The 14,519-nt window shown below is 31.0% G+C and overlaps 3 protein-coding genes and 1 pseudogene across 11 annotated transcripts in view; 2 read left to right on the top strand and 2 right to left on the bottom strand.

The window, feature by feature from the left end:
* Positions 1-3,263: 3,263 nt before the first annotated feature.
* Positions 3,264-5,384, top strand: LOC107005458 (F-box protein PP2-B10-like). Its single transcript, XM_015204056.2, has 3 exons — positions 3,264-3,713; positions 4,546-4,664; positions 4,757-5,384. Exons 1-3 carry the CDS (start codon positions 3,453-3,455, stop codon positions 5,160-5,162), a joined length of 786 nt encoding a protein of 261 aa, XP_015059542.1. The 5' UTR covers positions 3,264-3,452; the 3' UTR covers positions 5,163-5,384.
* A 185-nt stretch (positions 5,385-5,569) lies between these two features.
* On the bottom strand, positions 5,570-8,066 carry LOC107006846 (putative vesicle-associated membrane protein 726). 2 transcript variants are annotated; one of them, XM_027913718.1, is made up of 5 exons: positions 7,746-8,066; positions 7,009-7,120; positions 6,802-6,922; positions 6,311-6,373; positions 5,570-6,043 (listed from the first exon to the last, which is right to left on the bottom strand). In XM_027913718.1, the coding sequence occupies exons 1-5, from the start codon at positions 7,933-7,935 to the stop codon at positions 5,894-5,896; spliced, it is 636 nt and encodes a 211-aa protein (XP_027769519.1). In that variant the 5' UTR covers positions 7,936-8,066; the 3' UTR covers positions 5,570-5,893. The 2 variants fall into 2 exon arrangements, with proteins under 2 accessions (XP_027769519.1, XP_015060846.1); XM_015205360.2 differs by having other exon boundaries at positions 7,009-7,150; positions 7,746-8,011.
* Positions 8,067-9,076: 1,010 nt separating this feature from the next.
* On the bottom strand, positions 9,077-10,199 carry LOC114075377 (annotated as a pseudogene).
* A 1,642-nt stretch (positions 10,200-11,841) lies between these two features.
* Positions 11,842-14,519, top strand: part of LOC107007485 (protein ALWAYS EARLY 3-like) — a 25,064-nt gene continuing 22,386 nt past the window's right edge. For 2 of the 8 annotated variants that reach the window (XM_027913618.1, XM_027913613.1), the window contains exons 1-3: positions 11,842-12,120; positions 12,234-12,502; positions 13,913-14,022. The gene's annotated coding sequence lies outside the window, so the exon portion shown is untranslated. The remainder of the gene's footprint in view (positions 12,121-12,233; positions 12,503-13,912; positions 14,023-14,519) is intronic. The other 6 variants (XM_027913615.1, XM_027913614.1, XM_027913617.1 and 3 more) reach the window with 6 other exon arrangements.

The following is a 14,519-nucleotide window of genomic DNA, read 5'->3' as shown; positions in this document are numbered from 1 at the left end:
TTTTTTTTTTTTTGATTATTTAATCATATATAAAGGTTGGAACAAAAAAGCTTAGGTTATTTCTCGATTATAAACTTTTATAAGAATTTTAACATGAGTATTTCTAAGGCTATAGCTCCAATGAATTATTTTGAAAAGTTGCCGGAAGGTTGCATCTTTGAAATAATTTCAAGAACAACTCCAGCAGAGCAGATGCAGTAAGATCAACAATTTTATCAATAAACTTCAAATTTATTGCAAACTCTGATGAAATTTGGCGAAGATTTTTGCCTTCCGAAAAAATAATTGATAGATCTAAAAATCCTCCGATTTGCAACACCAAAAAGGAGCTCCTTTTTAGTCTATGTGATTCTCCCCTTCTCCTCGAGCGCGGCAGACTGGTAAAATCTATTTTGATGTGGTTGATTACCTTTTATGATTTTATTAAATTTTTAGTAATGGTGGTATATGTTCTAGTTTGCGAGAACCTAAATCATTTATTAGGTACATATTTTGCACCTATCGCCAAAGGCAAAATCAGATTTTATGATTTTATTAAATTTTTAGTAATAGTGGTATATGTGCTAGTTTGCGTGAACCTAAATTATTTATTAGGTACATATCTTTTACCTATCACCAGAGACAAAATCAGAATTTACAATTTTATTAAGTTCTTAGTAATGGTGGTATATATGCTGATTTGCGTGAACCTAATTTATCAGGCACATATTTTGTACCTATCATCAAATGCAATCAGAATTTAAGATTTATGGATTCTATTTTTCAGTTAAACATTTAAATCATTATTTTCTTTAAAGTTATGGTTCATATGCATTATCTATTGTATTTATCATGAATTTTTACACATATATTTATGTTCCGATACATATAAAAGTATAGGGTTCATATGAAACTGGTATTAATATTGTACATCGATTTTAGCCTCTCACTAACACTAAGTATCAAACAATCATTGTTCACTGGCTATATATTTCTTGTTGTTTTCATTTTTTGTATTTTTTTAAAATTGTTTTTCATAGTTAATGAAACTAGAAAGATCAAATAAATCATGTTTTATTCTAAATTATTCGAAAAATTGAACTATATGCCTTTGGGTTGTTGTGAGCTATCAGTATTGCATTATACTGTTATTTTAAACACAATGTATATTTGAATTCTTAGTTCTTTAATTTTTATTGTATTTTACTATTAAATTTATCATTATTGTAATTAAAAAAGTATTATTTTGCGTAGTGATCAATTTAATATGACCATGTCATCATTATATTTTTATTTTCTTATTTTTGACTTTGTTCATTACTTGATAATCCTTTTTAATTTTCATTCACTACCTTTATCTATAACAATTCTATCACGTATGCTACTTTTCTTTATAAAATTATAAGTTTCTTGTATGATGTGAATTTGGATTAATGATTAGATTATAAATATAATATTATACAGTTTAGATATTGTTTAATGTTTCTTTCTTTTAGAGTTTTTTTTATCGATAAGCACAGCGAAAAAAAGTGTTTTATGATAGCAGCTAGAAAGCTTGAAATTCTGGCGGGTGGTGACAGACAATCTTGGATATGGAAGAAACACCACGATTCCAGGTTTATCTCTTGTGATTTCCTTAATTTGATTTACAACGTACTTCATTCCTCTTTCTTATAAATGTTTTATGCAATTAACTTGATAAACGTATATAATAGATTTCTTGAAATTATTTTTTTTAGCGATGTTCTATTAAAAAATAAAATAAAAAAACACAACAGAAATAAGTACAAGCAATGGGAGTTGAATCATGCCTGACCAATCATAATGATATAACAGACCTCTACTAAATAACATGAAGAAAATTAGAGCTCGAAAAAATTATAATTTTTTTGTGATTACCACAGAGTTTGTAATACACTCTATGATGATATTACGAATGAGGATGCTTAAATAATGTTAAAATATAACAATCAAGAATTAAAAAGGTTAAGTTATCAGCAAAAATGAACTTATAATGTTTAATGTGCGCAAATGTACTTGAATCTATCAAGATATCTTTTTGGAGAAACAATGAATCAAACATCAATTAGATACATTTAAATAACAAACTAATATATGATATAAATTAAAGCAACATAAATCACTAAGAAAGTCTTAGAGTTTTTTTCTATGATAAACCCAAACCATTTGAATGCACTTCAACTACATTATCACAATTTTCAGGGGCAGAGCCATAATAGAGTTATCAGTTTGGCAAATGGATAAATGTAAACTATAAAAATTAATAATATATAAGTGCTAACTTTGGAGATAAAAGCAACATAAACATTATTGAAGCCTAGAATTTCTTTTTTCTTAATAACCATAAAGTTCGAGTCAATTTGAACACAATTCAGCAATGTTGTTATAGTGTCGAAGCCATAATAGAATTATTGATTCAGCTGAACCTATAAAATTTAATTTTGTGGCCAACTCACATCTCAAAACTAGAAGATGAGGGAAGGAATTCCCAAGTCTATACAATCAAAAATATTCGTCCTTTCCCCACCAATACCGAAGTACTATTTATGCAATTTAACTTACTATTTATAGCCTTGTTAAAATTTTAAAATTACTTCTTATACTCCCTTCGTCCCATTTTATGTGTCATCATTTTATTTTTGATCAGTCTCAATAAAAAAGGCATAATACGTAAATATACCATTTAACTTGATTTCAAATCACATTTATGTCCTTCAACTTTGGATGTGCACAAGTAGACACTTAATCTTGTATAAAGTTTAACAAACAGACACACATGTCCTACATGTCATTTTTTGTCCTGCGTGATGTCCTACATGTATTGTGTCATGTAGAACTCATGCGTTTATTTATTTAAAAGTTGGATGGCTAAAATATCTATTTATGCATTATGAAAGTTGGAGGTGAAAGTTAAAAATTGTACAGAGAATGTATTTAAAATTATAGTCTAAAACACTTTGACACTACTATATATGATTTAAAGAGGGGATCATGGATTCACATAAATTTGGTGACCCCACTTAGATACACCTTTGATCCTCGAGACTTTGGAATCATGTTAACATCCAAACACTTTATAACTTAATGTCTTTTAGCTATCAATATGAAAATTTATCGGTATCTCAACTGCCATTTGATCGTAAGTACAATTAAGAGGTGCTTATCGACACCTTTTCGTTAAAAAATATATTTAAATAAAAAAATAACTTTTTATATATATATATTATAGAGAAAAAACAGAAAAATAGTCTGGTATTTACATAAAGACATGTATAAGATTTTTGCCGACTTTAGTTTCTGTCTTTTAATTCTTTAGAGAAGAAGAAAACAAAGTGCGAATGAAATTTCCAAAGCTTAATAGACTATAGTATTCATCTTTATATTTACACCGCCAAATTTTCAGCTACTTTAATCGGTTGATACTTTTAATCTCTGTTAAAATTAATTTTCCGATGGATTATTTTGGGTTGATGCCGGAAGATTGCTTATCGGAAATTTTATCGTTTACTTCGCCGGAGGATACTGCTAGGTTATCGACGAGCTCTCGAGGTTTCAATTTCGCTGCTGAATCCGACGTCGTTTGGGAGAAATTTTTGGCGTCGGATTATCAAAATATAATTTCTAAATCAAAATCGTTAATGGCTTCTCATTCCATGAAACAGCTTTACTTTAGTCTCTGTGATTCTCCAATTCTCACTGATGGAGGCAAGATGGTACTTTATTTTCTCTCTTTTTCTGCGTCGATGATCAATTGTGTGAATTAACGAGAAGTTTATATGTAATATGCTGCTATTTTTATGATCAATTGATGAAATTTGATTTATAGTATATTTTGTTATGTAGTTTTTAAATATAGAAATTTCATTTTTAAAAACTTGTATGTGTGTATTTTGGGTCAAAATTTAGAAGTTTGAATCTCGAGATTCTAATTTGTTCCACATATTAATTGAGATAGAGGAAGTATATTAGTATTTTATTGAGTAAAGGATTAGTTGAGTCGGGGTCTATCGAAAACAACCTCTCTACCTGTCGAAGGTAGGGGTAAGGTTTGTGTATATACCACCGTCCCCAAATGTAACCCTGTTTGTGTGATTACATTGGGGTGGTTGTTGTTGGTTTTGGTTAGTTGTGTTTGATTAGACAAGGACTACGATCTTCATTCAATAAACAAACCGAGAGATCAAAATTATATGGATTTGATTCGTTTTTAAGTTTTTATTTTAGATCTACAACGAACATTAGCTAATTGTCAATGAAAAAGGGCCTTTGGTTATGGATGTGTATGGTCTAGGGGTGGAAATGTATAGGTGGTTTGTATCTAGACATGTTAAGCGGGCAGGATTGGCCTGTGACCGTCCCATCCCGACCTGGTTAAGAATAAGCCTTTGACCGACCCGACCATCTATAAGGGTTGTTGGGTTGTCTGGGTCCCGAACTTACTTTTATGTAGCTAGATATAGTTAATCGGTGCTTTTTTTTTTTTCGTTTTTCGTTGGTTTTATTCCTGATCGACGTGTTGTGTATCTATGGTGATCTGTTAAACAGAGTTTTTCATTGGACAAGAAGACCGGGAAGAAATGTTTTATGGTATCAGCGAGGGAACTTGCTATTTCGTGGAGCGATACACCACATTATTGGTCATGGTCATCTCACCCCGACTCCAGGTTCTATATTTTCTCGGTTCCTTTTTGCTGTATAATTTAGAAAGAGATTAGTTAATTATAACATAAACATTGATCATGATTATTTTATGCAGATTTTCGGAAGTGGCTAATCTTCGGTTTGTTTGTTGGCTTGATATGCGAGGGAAGATTGAAACTCGACTACTGTCAAAAAGAACCAACTATGTTGCTTATCTAGTGTTCAAACTGAAAAGTGGATACTATGGCCTTGAAACTGCTAATACATTCGTTAGATTTGTTGATCGTGAGAGTGACAATGAAGCTGAGGAACGAGCTAGTGTTGTTAGTCTTTCAACACAAGAAGGACCTGGTGAGAATCGATCCAAGAGAAGAGACGATGGATGGATGGAAATAGAAATGGGAAAATTTTTCAATGACGCGGGAGAGGATGGAGATGTTGAAGCGAGATTAATGGAAGTTAGGCGTCTCTCTGCAAAAGGTGGCCTTATCGTTCAAGGAATAGAGTTTCGACCAGAATAAACAAAAGAAGAATCCTTTGAACCATGCCTTCCCAATACTCCCTCTCTTCCGGATCGACTCAAATCCTTCTAAATATGGCCCTTCTCACCTAATGGTCGAACTCGAGTTACCGGTATAGTTAATTTACTATATTAATATGTTATCAGTGTGTGTTACTGCATGTAAAAAACTCATTTTACTTGTGAAATATAGCACCTGTTTTATAGCATCAATTGCTGTTTTCACTCTGTTTCTTTCAACTATTTTCACTTTTCTGTTCTGGTGATAGTTCAGGTAGAAAACGTGAACACCTGAATAAACGTAACTCGCAAAAAAGTGATTCTTCAGGTATGTTTTTGACCATTATCTCTGTATATAATATTAACTCGGTAGAATTCCTGGCTCCGCCACTGCTATTAGCACTAAAGTTGTTTTATAGATTTGTTTTTTCTTAGCATTTTGAAGCAACCAACTCTAAATTACCCATACATTACATCAAAATACAAGCTCTTCATGAGCTAAACTCCTGTTGTAAGGAAAACATTCTGACTGATGGGTAAGTTTAACATCAACAACGGGTCCGTATAGACGGATGGAACCTATGACCATTTGGTTCAACTGAATGCAGTATTTTTGACACGGAACATAGACATATGTCTGAAAAACCGCCAAGATTTCAACAAATGTTGAATTCTGAACTTACAATTTTACAAGTAAAACGAGTTCAGTGCTAAGAACCTTAAAAGATTGAATCACGAAGTGCATTTGAAGCCAGGGCAGACAGATAAAATGATAATGAGAATCAGGACCAAGATGATGGCAAAGACAACCAGTTTTATCTTCATATTTTCATACCACATCTTCCTCCTTATCTTTGTACCCTGTTGTCTGAAGTCCTGAGCCTGAAAATCACAAAAGAGTATATTACAAATTTTTTTCTTAAAATGTCCGATACTCGTATTAGAGCCCTCACTAATTTGTACACCCGATGGATGTCTCGTATTGGGATAAAGATCTTGAGACTTATGTGTAATGATAAAGGAGCACTTATCACTCCACAATAACTCTGTGATTACAAACTATCGAACAATCCATGAAAGTCAAGTGGAAACATTAATCATGTAGATAAAGTTGCTTGAAAATATGTTCATGCTGCATTATGGGCTAACCTGTGATCGAAGATTATCTGTTTTATCGACTAGAAGCTCAATCTTCTCACCACGATCAAGAACCTGGTGTTAAACAAAAAAAATGAAAAATTGAAACAAATTTTACATAAACATGCTCTAGATGTCAAAAGGCATATTTAGGATTTTGTGCAAGCAGTGTCATCCTATTATAACTTATTGAATTTTCTCAACGAAGTAGTGTCAGGTGACATCATGACGCCCTCTTCTAGTCTTGTAGAAGGGTGTCCCTGTCACTGCCAGATGTGGAAATATTAAGCATATTTCATCTATAAAGACCATCAATCCATTCCTCAACTAACGTGGGACGCTAACACCCCCTTCATGTTCAGACCCATCTGAAGCGTGAACCGAGATCACAAAAAGGGATGAATCGAACTCTAATGCAATGTAAAGATACGAAACTAGATCTTCGGGAAATAATTATCTAAATTCATATAAACAGACCATCAATACATTCACCGGAAATTCACCTTCTCAATGTTTTCCATCATAACTCCCTTAACTTCAGAAACTTGAGCCTTGACCTTAGAAAGCTTACTGATTTCTTCAGGATGATCACAACAATATTTCATATGCTCTTTTAATTTTGACCTACAATAAGTAACACCGTATTACGGAAAATAAAACAAACAAATTGAAACGAACAGAGTAACCAAAAAAACGAAATAATAAGGTACCCAAATTCCCTATTGAGGCTTTTAGCACTAGCAGTTGCAGCTTTGCCTCCAGCATATTTCTTGCTAAAATCATTCTTCACTCTATCCAAGAAGGCAAGAGGAATTTCCCTGCCTGCAGATTCAGTAGCCACAACACAATAGGCTGCGTTATCGAAGTAACATGTCAGTGACAGATTTAGAATTTAAACGTTATATATTACTTTAGGAATAAATTTTATAATTTCAAATCAAAATTGTAACGACGATGGCATGGATGACCTCAATTTTCAAACTAAAACCATTTCAAATAGCTTAGGATAAATTTAACCTTTACCCTTATTATTTCCCATGTTTTGGCACATATCGAATAAGTCTGTTCACCAAATATAAGATAGATAAGAAAAATCACCTAATATTTTTATTTTTTCCAAAACTTTGAACGTGAAGCTTCATAATTCTCATCTTACGTTATTGATCACTAGATCACATTTTCTAAGATTATTTAAAAATGTCATACATTTCTTGTATTATTATGAATATCTCCAATTATCATCTATCAACAAAAACAATGCCTATTCAACTCTTAATTCCATGAGGCCTCAGGTTCAATAACAACCTCTAAGAAAATCACACGATCCACATATAATTCATCAACAAACTCTAAAAAATCAAATTTATCAAATAGATCCAATTAATCAAAATACGAAAAAAAAAATTAAAAAAATATGATGAATATAGGAAAAAAAGATGAAACTGACTGAATCCATTATCGGAGAGAAAATTGAACGTATGATCATCACAATTATACGAAAATTTGTTACTAGATGGAGGTAGCTTCTGCAAACATTGAGTTGCAATGCTGCTAAAATTTCCTGTGAATTCACTATACTCAACCAGAATTATTGTTCCTCTGGCAACGAAGCTATAAATCAACGTTTGTTGTCCCATTGATCGATGATTGATCGATCTTTTTAATTTAATTTTCGATGAATATATCCGTTTATAATGGGAGAGAAAAATTGAATTTTATTTTTCTAGAGAGAAATATTTTTGCATGCATGGAAATGAAAGGAGAGATAGCATATTGTTGAATGGTTGAAGAAGAAGAAAGTGGAAATGAATATGTAATTTTTGATTAATTTGGGGGAAAACAAGAAAAAGAAATTATAAATAAATATTAATTAATTATCCTTATTATTGATCTAATTAATATATATAACTCGTAGCTAACAATTTCTTTTTGTTGATAATTACGAAAATCCCACCTTTTAGTTTACTTATTGCTTATTCCATATAAGTTTTATAAATTTTCATCCGCGCATCACATTAATGTATTTTGGGCATCAGATTAGTGTATCATGTATAAAATGTACCTCGCGCATTAGATTTGTGTATCTCGTGCATCATATTAGTGTATCTCGCGAATCAAATTAATGTATCTCGCGCATCAGATTAGTGTATCATGTATAAAATGTATCTCGCGCATCAGATTTGTGTATCTCGCCCATCAAATTAATGTATCTTGCACATCAGATTAGTGTGCCATGTATGAAATGTATCTCGCGCATCAAATTAGTGTATCTGACGCATCAAATTAATGTATCTCGCGCATTAGATAAATGTATCAGCGCTTATATTTTTGTATCCGTTTTGAGGGATTTTTCGTAATTATAAACTTTTAAGCAATAACTTATAATTTTACCTTTAAAATATGTGATTTCTGTAATTTGCACCTAATATATTGCTAAATAGTTGAGCGTTTATATAGTTTCCCTTATTAGTGATATTTTTAGTAATTTCCTAATGTCATATCTTCGATTTTTCTATTACTTGTTTTTTTTTTTTTTTAATTTTGCCTTGTGTTTATCGTATTATGATTTTGTGGTTGCTATTTTTTTCTCTATTATTTTTTATAAGCTTCAGTACTTCAATACAATATTATTGCTTTCAAACTTTAGTACTTGTGGATTATGCTCAATATGATGTTGTTATTTGTTATTACTATTATATTGCCAAATAAGATAAAAAAATAAATTTCATTATTTAGATACATTGCTAAACAAAAACATTATTTAATGTTATTGTATTGCTAAATAACATTACCATATGGTGAAACAAGACTTTGTACATAAACAATTTGTTGAAACCAATCATCATTATGATTCTTGAGAGTTTGACATGTTTTCTTTTCAATATTGTATCTCACCAATTGATATCCTTCATTATCAACAATGAGCTCTCCATTTTTTGTGAAACAAATTGGATCAACATACCCAATATGTTCAAAATCATTAATGTCCAATACTAATAATTTAATCCATGATGAAATAACACCATACTCCTTCATCACCCAAATTTCACAATAAAGTCCATTACCTTTGTTAACCAAAGATAAACATCCTTTTAAAACACCAACATTATGAAAATTAACATTTTCATCATGTTCCAACATAGGTTGTTTCATTACTCCAAATGTCTCTTGTCCTAAATCAAGTGTGACAATTGTTTTCTCCTTCTTTATCTCATTAATATCATTATAATACCCTAGCCAATGTAGAGTTCCATTAAAGAAAACCCCTTGTTCTTGATCATCAAAAATAGATATATCCTTAAACCCTTGATTAATCCTTCTCCATCTTTCACCACTTGTAGAAAAAACATCAACTATTCCATTTGATGTACCTCTTAACAACTTTGTATGTGTTATTAATCCAATCATAACCAAAACCATTGAAAATAGGACAATCATCATGAATATTACAAGTCAAACTTGGTAAGTCCCTAGAGACTCTAGTTGAGGGGTTCCATAGAGAAATTTTATTAGTGTTACATAATAACAAACAAATCAATCCATTACAAGAACCAATAATTTCAACATTTTTTGATTCTAGTTCTTCATGATCCATGGATGGATACAACAAATCTACAATGGCGCTATCGTCATCGACATGATCTTCAAGTGATGATGGAGATTCATAGTCCAAGGACTTAAAAGGTGACATAGTTAAAATCCTAAAATGGTTTGCGTTTAGGTTAGAAATAGCTAGAGAAAGATGAAGATTGATAAATTCTTCATTTGAAATTACAGATAGCCAAGATTTCGACATACATTTGAATTGTAAGAGATATTTAACATGTAATCTTGAAAGTATATTTGACATAATATCTTGAGGAAGATTTGGGATTATTGATCTCTTAATAGATGAACTCATCTTTGGATATTTGAATTTCTTTTGTATTTTTGGTATGTAAAATGAAGAAATTTATAGCATTTATTAAGATAGCTAAAGCCTCAACTTGTAATAAGTAATTATTAAATGAGTTATTGAAATTGGCAATTATTGGTTTAAGTGGAAAAATTGTCAAGTTGATATATTAGTTTATAAAGATTCTCTATAGGTATTTGAACCAACTACTAATTACACTATCAAGGTGATATAATGAGTCCACATTTATATTTTTTGTTAATGTATTTTCTGTTTAATATGTTTATGTAAATTAAGGGTTTATCGAAAATAAAATTTTAATTTTTATAAAATAAATTAAAATTGTGTATATCATTTTTTACAAACATTACTTATAAAATTTTATTGGTATATTACTGTTGGTAGTATAGGAAACTAAAGTCTCAAAAAGCTTGTTGTGTACTCTATAATGATTTTTAATTAAATAAGTTATAGAATTTGATATTTGGCAATTGGTCTAAGTTAAATTAAAATTATCAAGTTGATTATTATACTATTTTATAAAGATTCTTTAATTTTAGGCATCTGAACCATTTACTTATTATAATTATTGTAATTACTGTCATATTGACTTTATTTCTTTTAAATAAAAAAAAAGTAATTTTTAAAATATTTTTTTACATTTTGGCAATTAATTTTTACTTCTAGTTTTGTATATGGCATATTTAAGATGATAAGATTGAAAAAAATATTTTGATAATATATTCTACGTTTTCTATGTTGCACCATGGTGTCGAAGAATATAAAAAAGTAAATATATGATGATGTCGAAAGGATTAAACATACATAAAAAGAAAAATTAATTATGTATAAGTAGTGTAATTTTTAATCGAAGAATTAGATAAATTCTTTGACTCTGAGGACTCGCGACCTAGTTACGTGTCTCCATCCCAATTAATATATCTTTATAGCAACAAAGCTAATTAACAAAATCAAACGAAATGAAATTACATATTCAAACGACTATTAATTAGTATTGACATATAGCCGATAGACGTAAAAATTCTCTTCTTATTAAAAACACAAGATTATAGTTGCTATACTACCCAACATCAATCACTAAGGGCTCATAGAAAAGTTTTAGATTTAACTCGTGTATATATTTAATGATTTTTTAACACATATACGATTATATGTGTCTAAAAGTTAATTGATTGTATTGCAATTTGTCATTATCAAATTAAATTTTGAAATTTATAAATTTGAGATTTTAATTTTTTTCTAATTAATTGTTTATACAAATTTACTAATTTTTTAAAAGACAAATACAAAAAAAAAAAAGAACTAAAACGGCTAAATTCGACCAAACTTATAATCCACACTCTACAATAAAAAAATTCTCGTGGACCAATTTTTGAAACTCAAAAAAAACATATCTTAGACTAGATATACAAAATCTAACATAAAATCTATGATCAAAAAAACATTTAAAGAAATTTTCCTAAAATTTAATGGAAAAATCTATAGTCAAACGCGAACTTAGGGTGTGTTTGGATGTCAAAAAAATGCCACAAAGTGAGAATATCATAGACTCATTTATAGCCGTTCGATCAGATTGATCGAACGGTCATTCCATCTCCCTATATATGTAAGCCCTTTTCTCAAATTCAATTTTTATTCAGATAGGTTTCTGAAATTCCCTCGTTCACATTTTTACCCAAAATTTTCAATTTCAAATTGCTTCAAGTGTTAACTTCTCCATTTCTCACTGCAAATTTTCGCTTTTTTCGTGTCGAATCGAACCGAATTGAACCGAATTTCATCGATTTGGTGCTAGTAGATGAGCAGATCAACAATGTTAATTCAAATTAATGATTGAATGCAAGTGTGTTGAGTTGTGAGTCGAAATGAGTGGTGGTTGGATTTGGAGTCTTTCACGTTGATAAAGGTGATTTCTTCACTCTTTTGTGTTAATTATCGCTTTGCTGAAGCTTTGCTGTATAGGTAGATGTTCACCATTGTTGATTTTGATTGTTTAAGCTGTGTTTTTTTGAAATTCAGCTCAAACCCTAATCCTGAAAAGGTATGAACACAAATTTGGACTTGTTGCTGGCTATATTTGAGCTATAACTCTCCCTGTTGAAATTAGACAGTGTTTGTATAGCCAAGATTGGAACTTTGTGGTCGGTTCTGTTTGATTGACTGAGAATTGGGCAACACGGGTTTGACCTGGAACACCCTTGAGTGGCTTGGAATCGTGTGCTGTGTGCCAAGGTTTTTGTGAAGCGGTTTGTAGACGGGCCAGCGTACTTCAATTCTGAAAAAAGAAGGTCAGAGCCTCAAATGAAAGTATTTTCTCTGATTTTACTGTAAAAATAGGTAATAGTAGTTTATGTTGACTTGGTAAAAACCATGATTGGATGTTTTCCTTAAAGTTTTAGCAATCGTGATTATACAATGCACGTGGTGCATCACTTATCAGAATATTCCATTTTCTATGTTTCACCATGGTGTGATTGAAGTACTGATATAAGGTTTTTTATGTTTATACTTAGAGATTATGATGATTTGGTGTTAATGGATCTCCGTTTTAGTTGAATGTTTTTTAAGAGGGCTGAGTACATGTTTCTGTGTTGTGATGTATGGTGTTAAAGCTTGATCTGGTATGTTTTCATTTAAGGCATTGATGAAATGACTATAGGTCATAAAGTTGATTATGATTTACTGGACAGATTGTTTATGAAATATGTGCTCTAGTTCGAATACAGTACATTCGAGATAATACTGAATTAGGATTTTGTATGCACTTCAGAAAGCATGAATGTAGCGGGCGACTCTTATTTCCTTATTAATTATAATGAATGCATCACAAATAACAATATCTGTATGCCATGTTGGTGATCCTACCCTTAGGAATATCACATGATAGGTTTGAATAGCTTTAGATTACATAAAGGCATTTCAAACTTGGTGAAACTTTGATTTATACTACGATCAAAAGCATTCTAACCTTACTTCAGCTGAAACATCTCAAAATTAAAGTCTAGATATGACATTAGAGTTCAGTATCTGATGTCATATCTAGACTTGTTAATTTTGAGATGTTTCAGCTGACGTAAGGTTAGAATGCTTTTGATTGTAGTATAAATCAAAGTTTCACCAAGTTTGAAATGCCTTTATGTAAATGTACTTTTGGTTGGGTTTCAGATTTAATATGATTTCTTTTCTCTTCCATCACCCACCAAAGGATTTTTCGTGGTTGTCTATCATAGTTTTTGCTAATGACACCATGCGTAGATCTTTCTTCTTTTAGAGATAAATTTTCATCAATGTTCTTACCAAGAATATAGCTTCCATTACAGATGTATTAGGCATAAATCCGAATTGATTCTCTGTTACTCTTGTCGTATTTTAAGTCAATGCTCTTACACTGTTTTGTGGAGTTTCATCGTATGATTCTTGAGTTTAATGCCACGGTATTTCCCACAATTCTGAATATCTCCTTTGTTCTTATAAGTTGGAATCAGGATAGTGTTTCTCCACTAGTCAGACATCCTATCACTTTTAGTATAACATTGAATAATTGGTGAGCCATTCTACTCCAACCTCTCCAAGACACATCCAAACATCTAGGGGATACTATCCGGATCACAAGCTTTGCTAATTCTCATATTTTGATGGCATCCTTTACCTCCATGTGCCTATTTCTACAGTTGAGCCAAAGTTTCTATTGTGCGCAGGCATATGGAGGTTTAAAATGTTTTTCCCTTCGTTCGAGTTGAACAACTAATCAAAACAACCTCTCCATCTCTCCCGCCAACATTTGACCTTCTAGCCTTTGCTGCTTAAGGTAAATCTTGAATTAAGTTGATTACATATAGTCATATAAAATGCAAATTACTTATAGTACCGTTTGCCTCTACCTTTAATTTTTTTGTCTTTCTGAAAAACCATTCAACTTCAGAGTTAATTTGTATGTTGTATTCTTAAGGCACCGGTTCAAAAAATCAACAACAGTAGTACCTAGCGATTATTTAATATAATCCTTCCACATGGTACAAACACTCTATTCACGTCGAGCATGATTCTTTTTTTACAAAATTTAAAAAAATGAGTCTTTTTTTACAAAATGTATATAGAGGAATTTGAAATCTTACTTTTTGGAGATTTTTTTCTTTGAAATTGATGTTGAAATTTTGCAGATTTCACAAACAAACGCTGGTTTCAAATCAAAATGTGAATTTGGGGTCCCAAATCCTATGACCAAACGCCTACTTAATTCGTTTAAAGGATGAAAACCTGAAATTGCTATTCCAGAAACTTGTAAGAATAATCCCCCCCCCCCCC

The sequence above is a fragment of the Solanum pennellii genome, chromosome 12, assembly GCF_001406875.1.
Source record: "Solanum pennellii chromosome 12, SPENNV200".
Taxonomy (NCBI): Eukaryota; Viridiplantae; Streptophyta; class Magnoliopsida; order Solanales; family Solanaceae; genus Solanum; species Solanum pennellii.
The sequence above is the reverse complement of the archived record's forward strand: the minus strand, read 5'-3'. Positions and strand labels throughout refer to the sequence as shown.

Excerpts from the sequence above, each read along its gene's own strand:
- LOC107005458 (XM_015204056.2), top strand. The coding sequence starts at position 3,453 with ATGGATTATTTTGGGTTGATGCCGGAAGATTGCTTATCGGAAATTTTA. Across the intron at positions 3,714-4,545 it reads TCACTGATGGAGGCAAGATG|AGTTTTTCATTGGACAAGAA; the intron begins GTACTTTATTTT and ends TCTGTTAAACAG. Across the intron at positions 4,665-4,756 it reads TCATCTCACCCCGACTCCAG|ATTTTCGGAAGTGGCTAATC; the intron begins GTTCTATATTTT and ends TATTTTATGCAG.
- LOC107006846 (XM_015205360.2), bottom strand. The coding sequence starts at position 7,935 with ATGGGACAACAAACGTTGATTTATAGCTTCGTTGCCAGAGGAACAATA. Across the intron at positions 7,151-7,745 it reads TCTCTCCGATAATGGATTCA|CCTATTGTGTTGTGGCTACT; the intron begins GTCAGTTTCATC and ends TCGATAACGCAG. Across the intron at positions 6,923-7,008 it reads AGCCTCAATAGGGAATTTGG|GTCAAAATTAAAAGAGCATA; the intron begins GTACCTTATTAT and ends TACTTATTGTAG.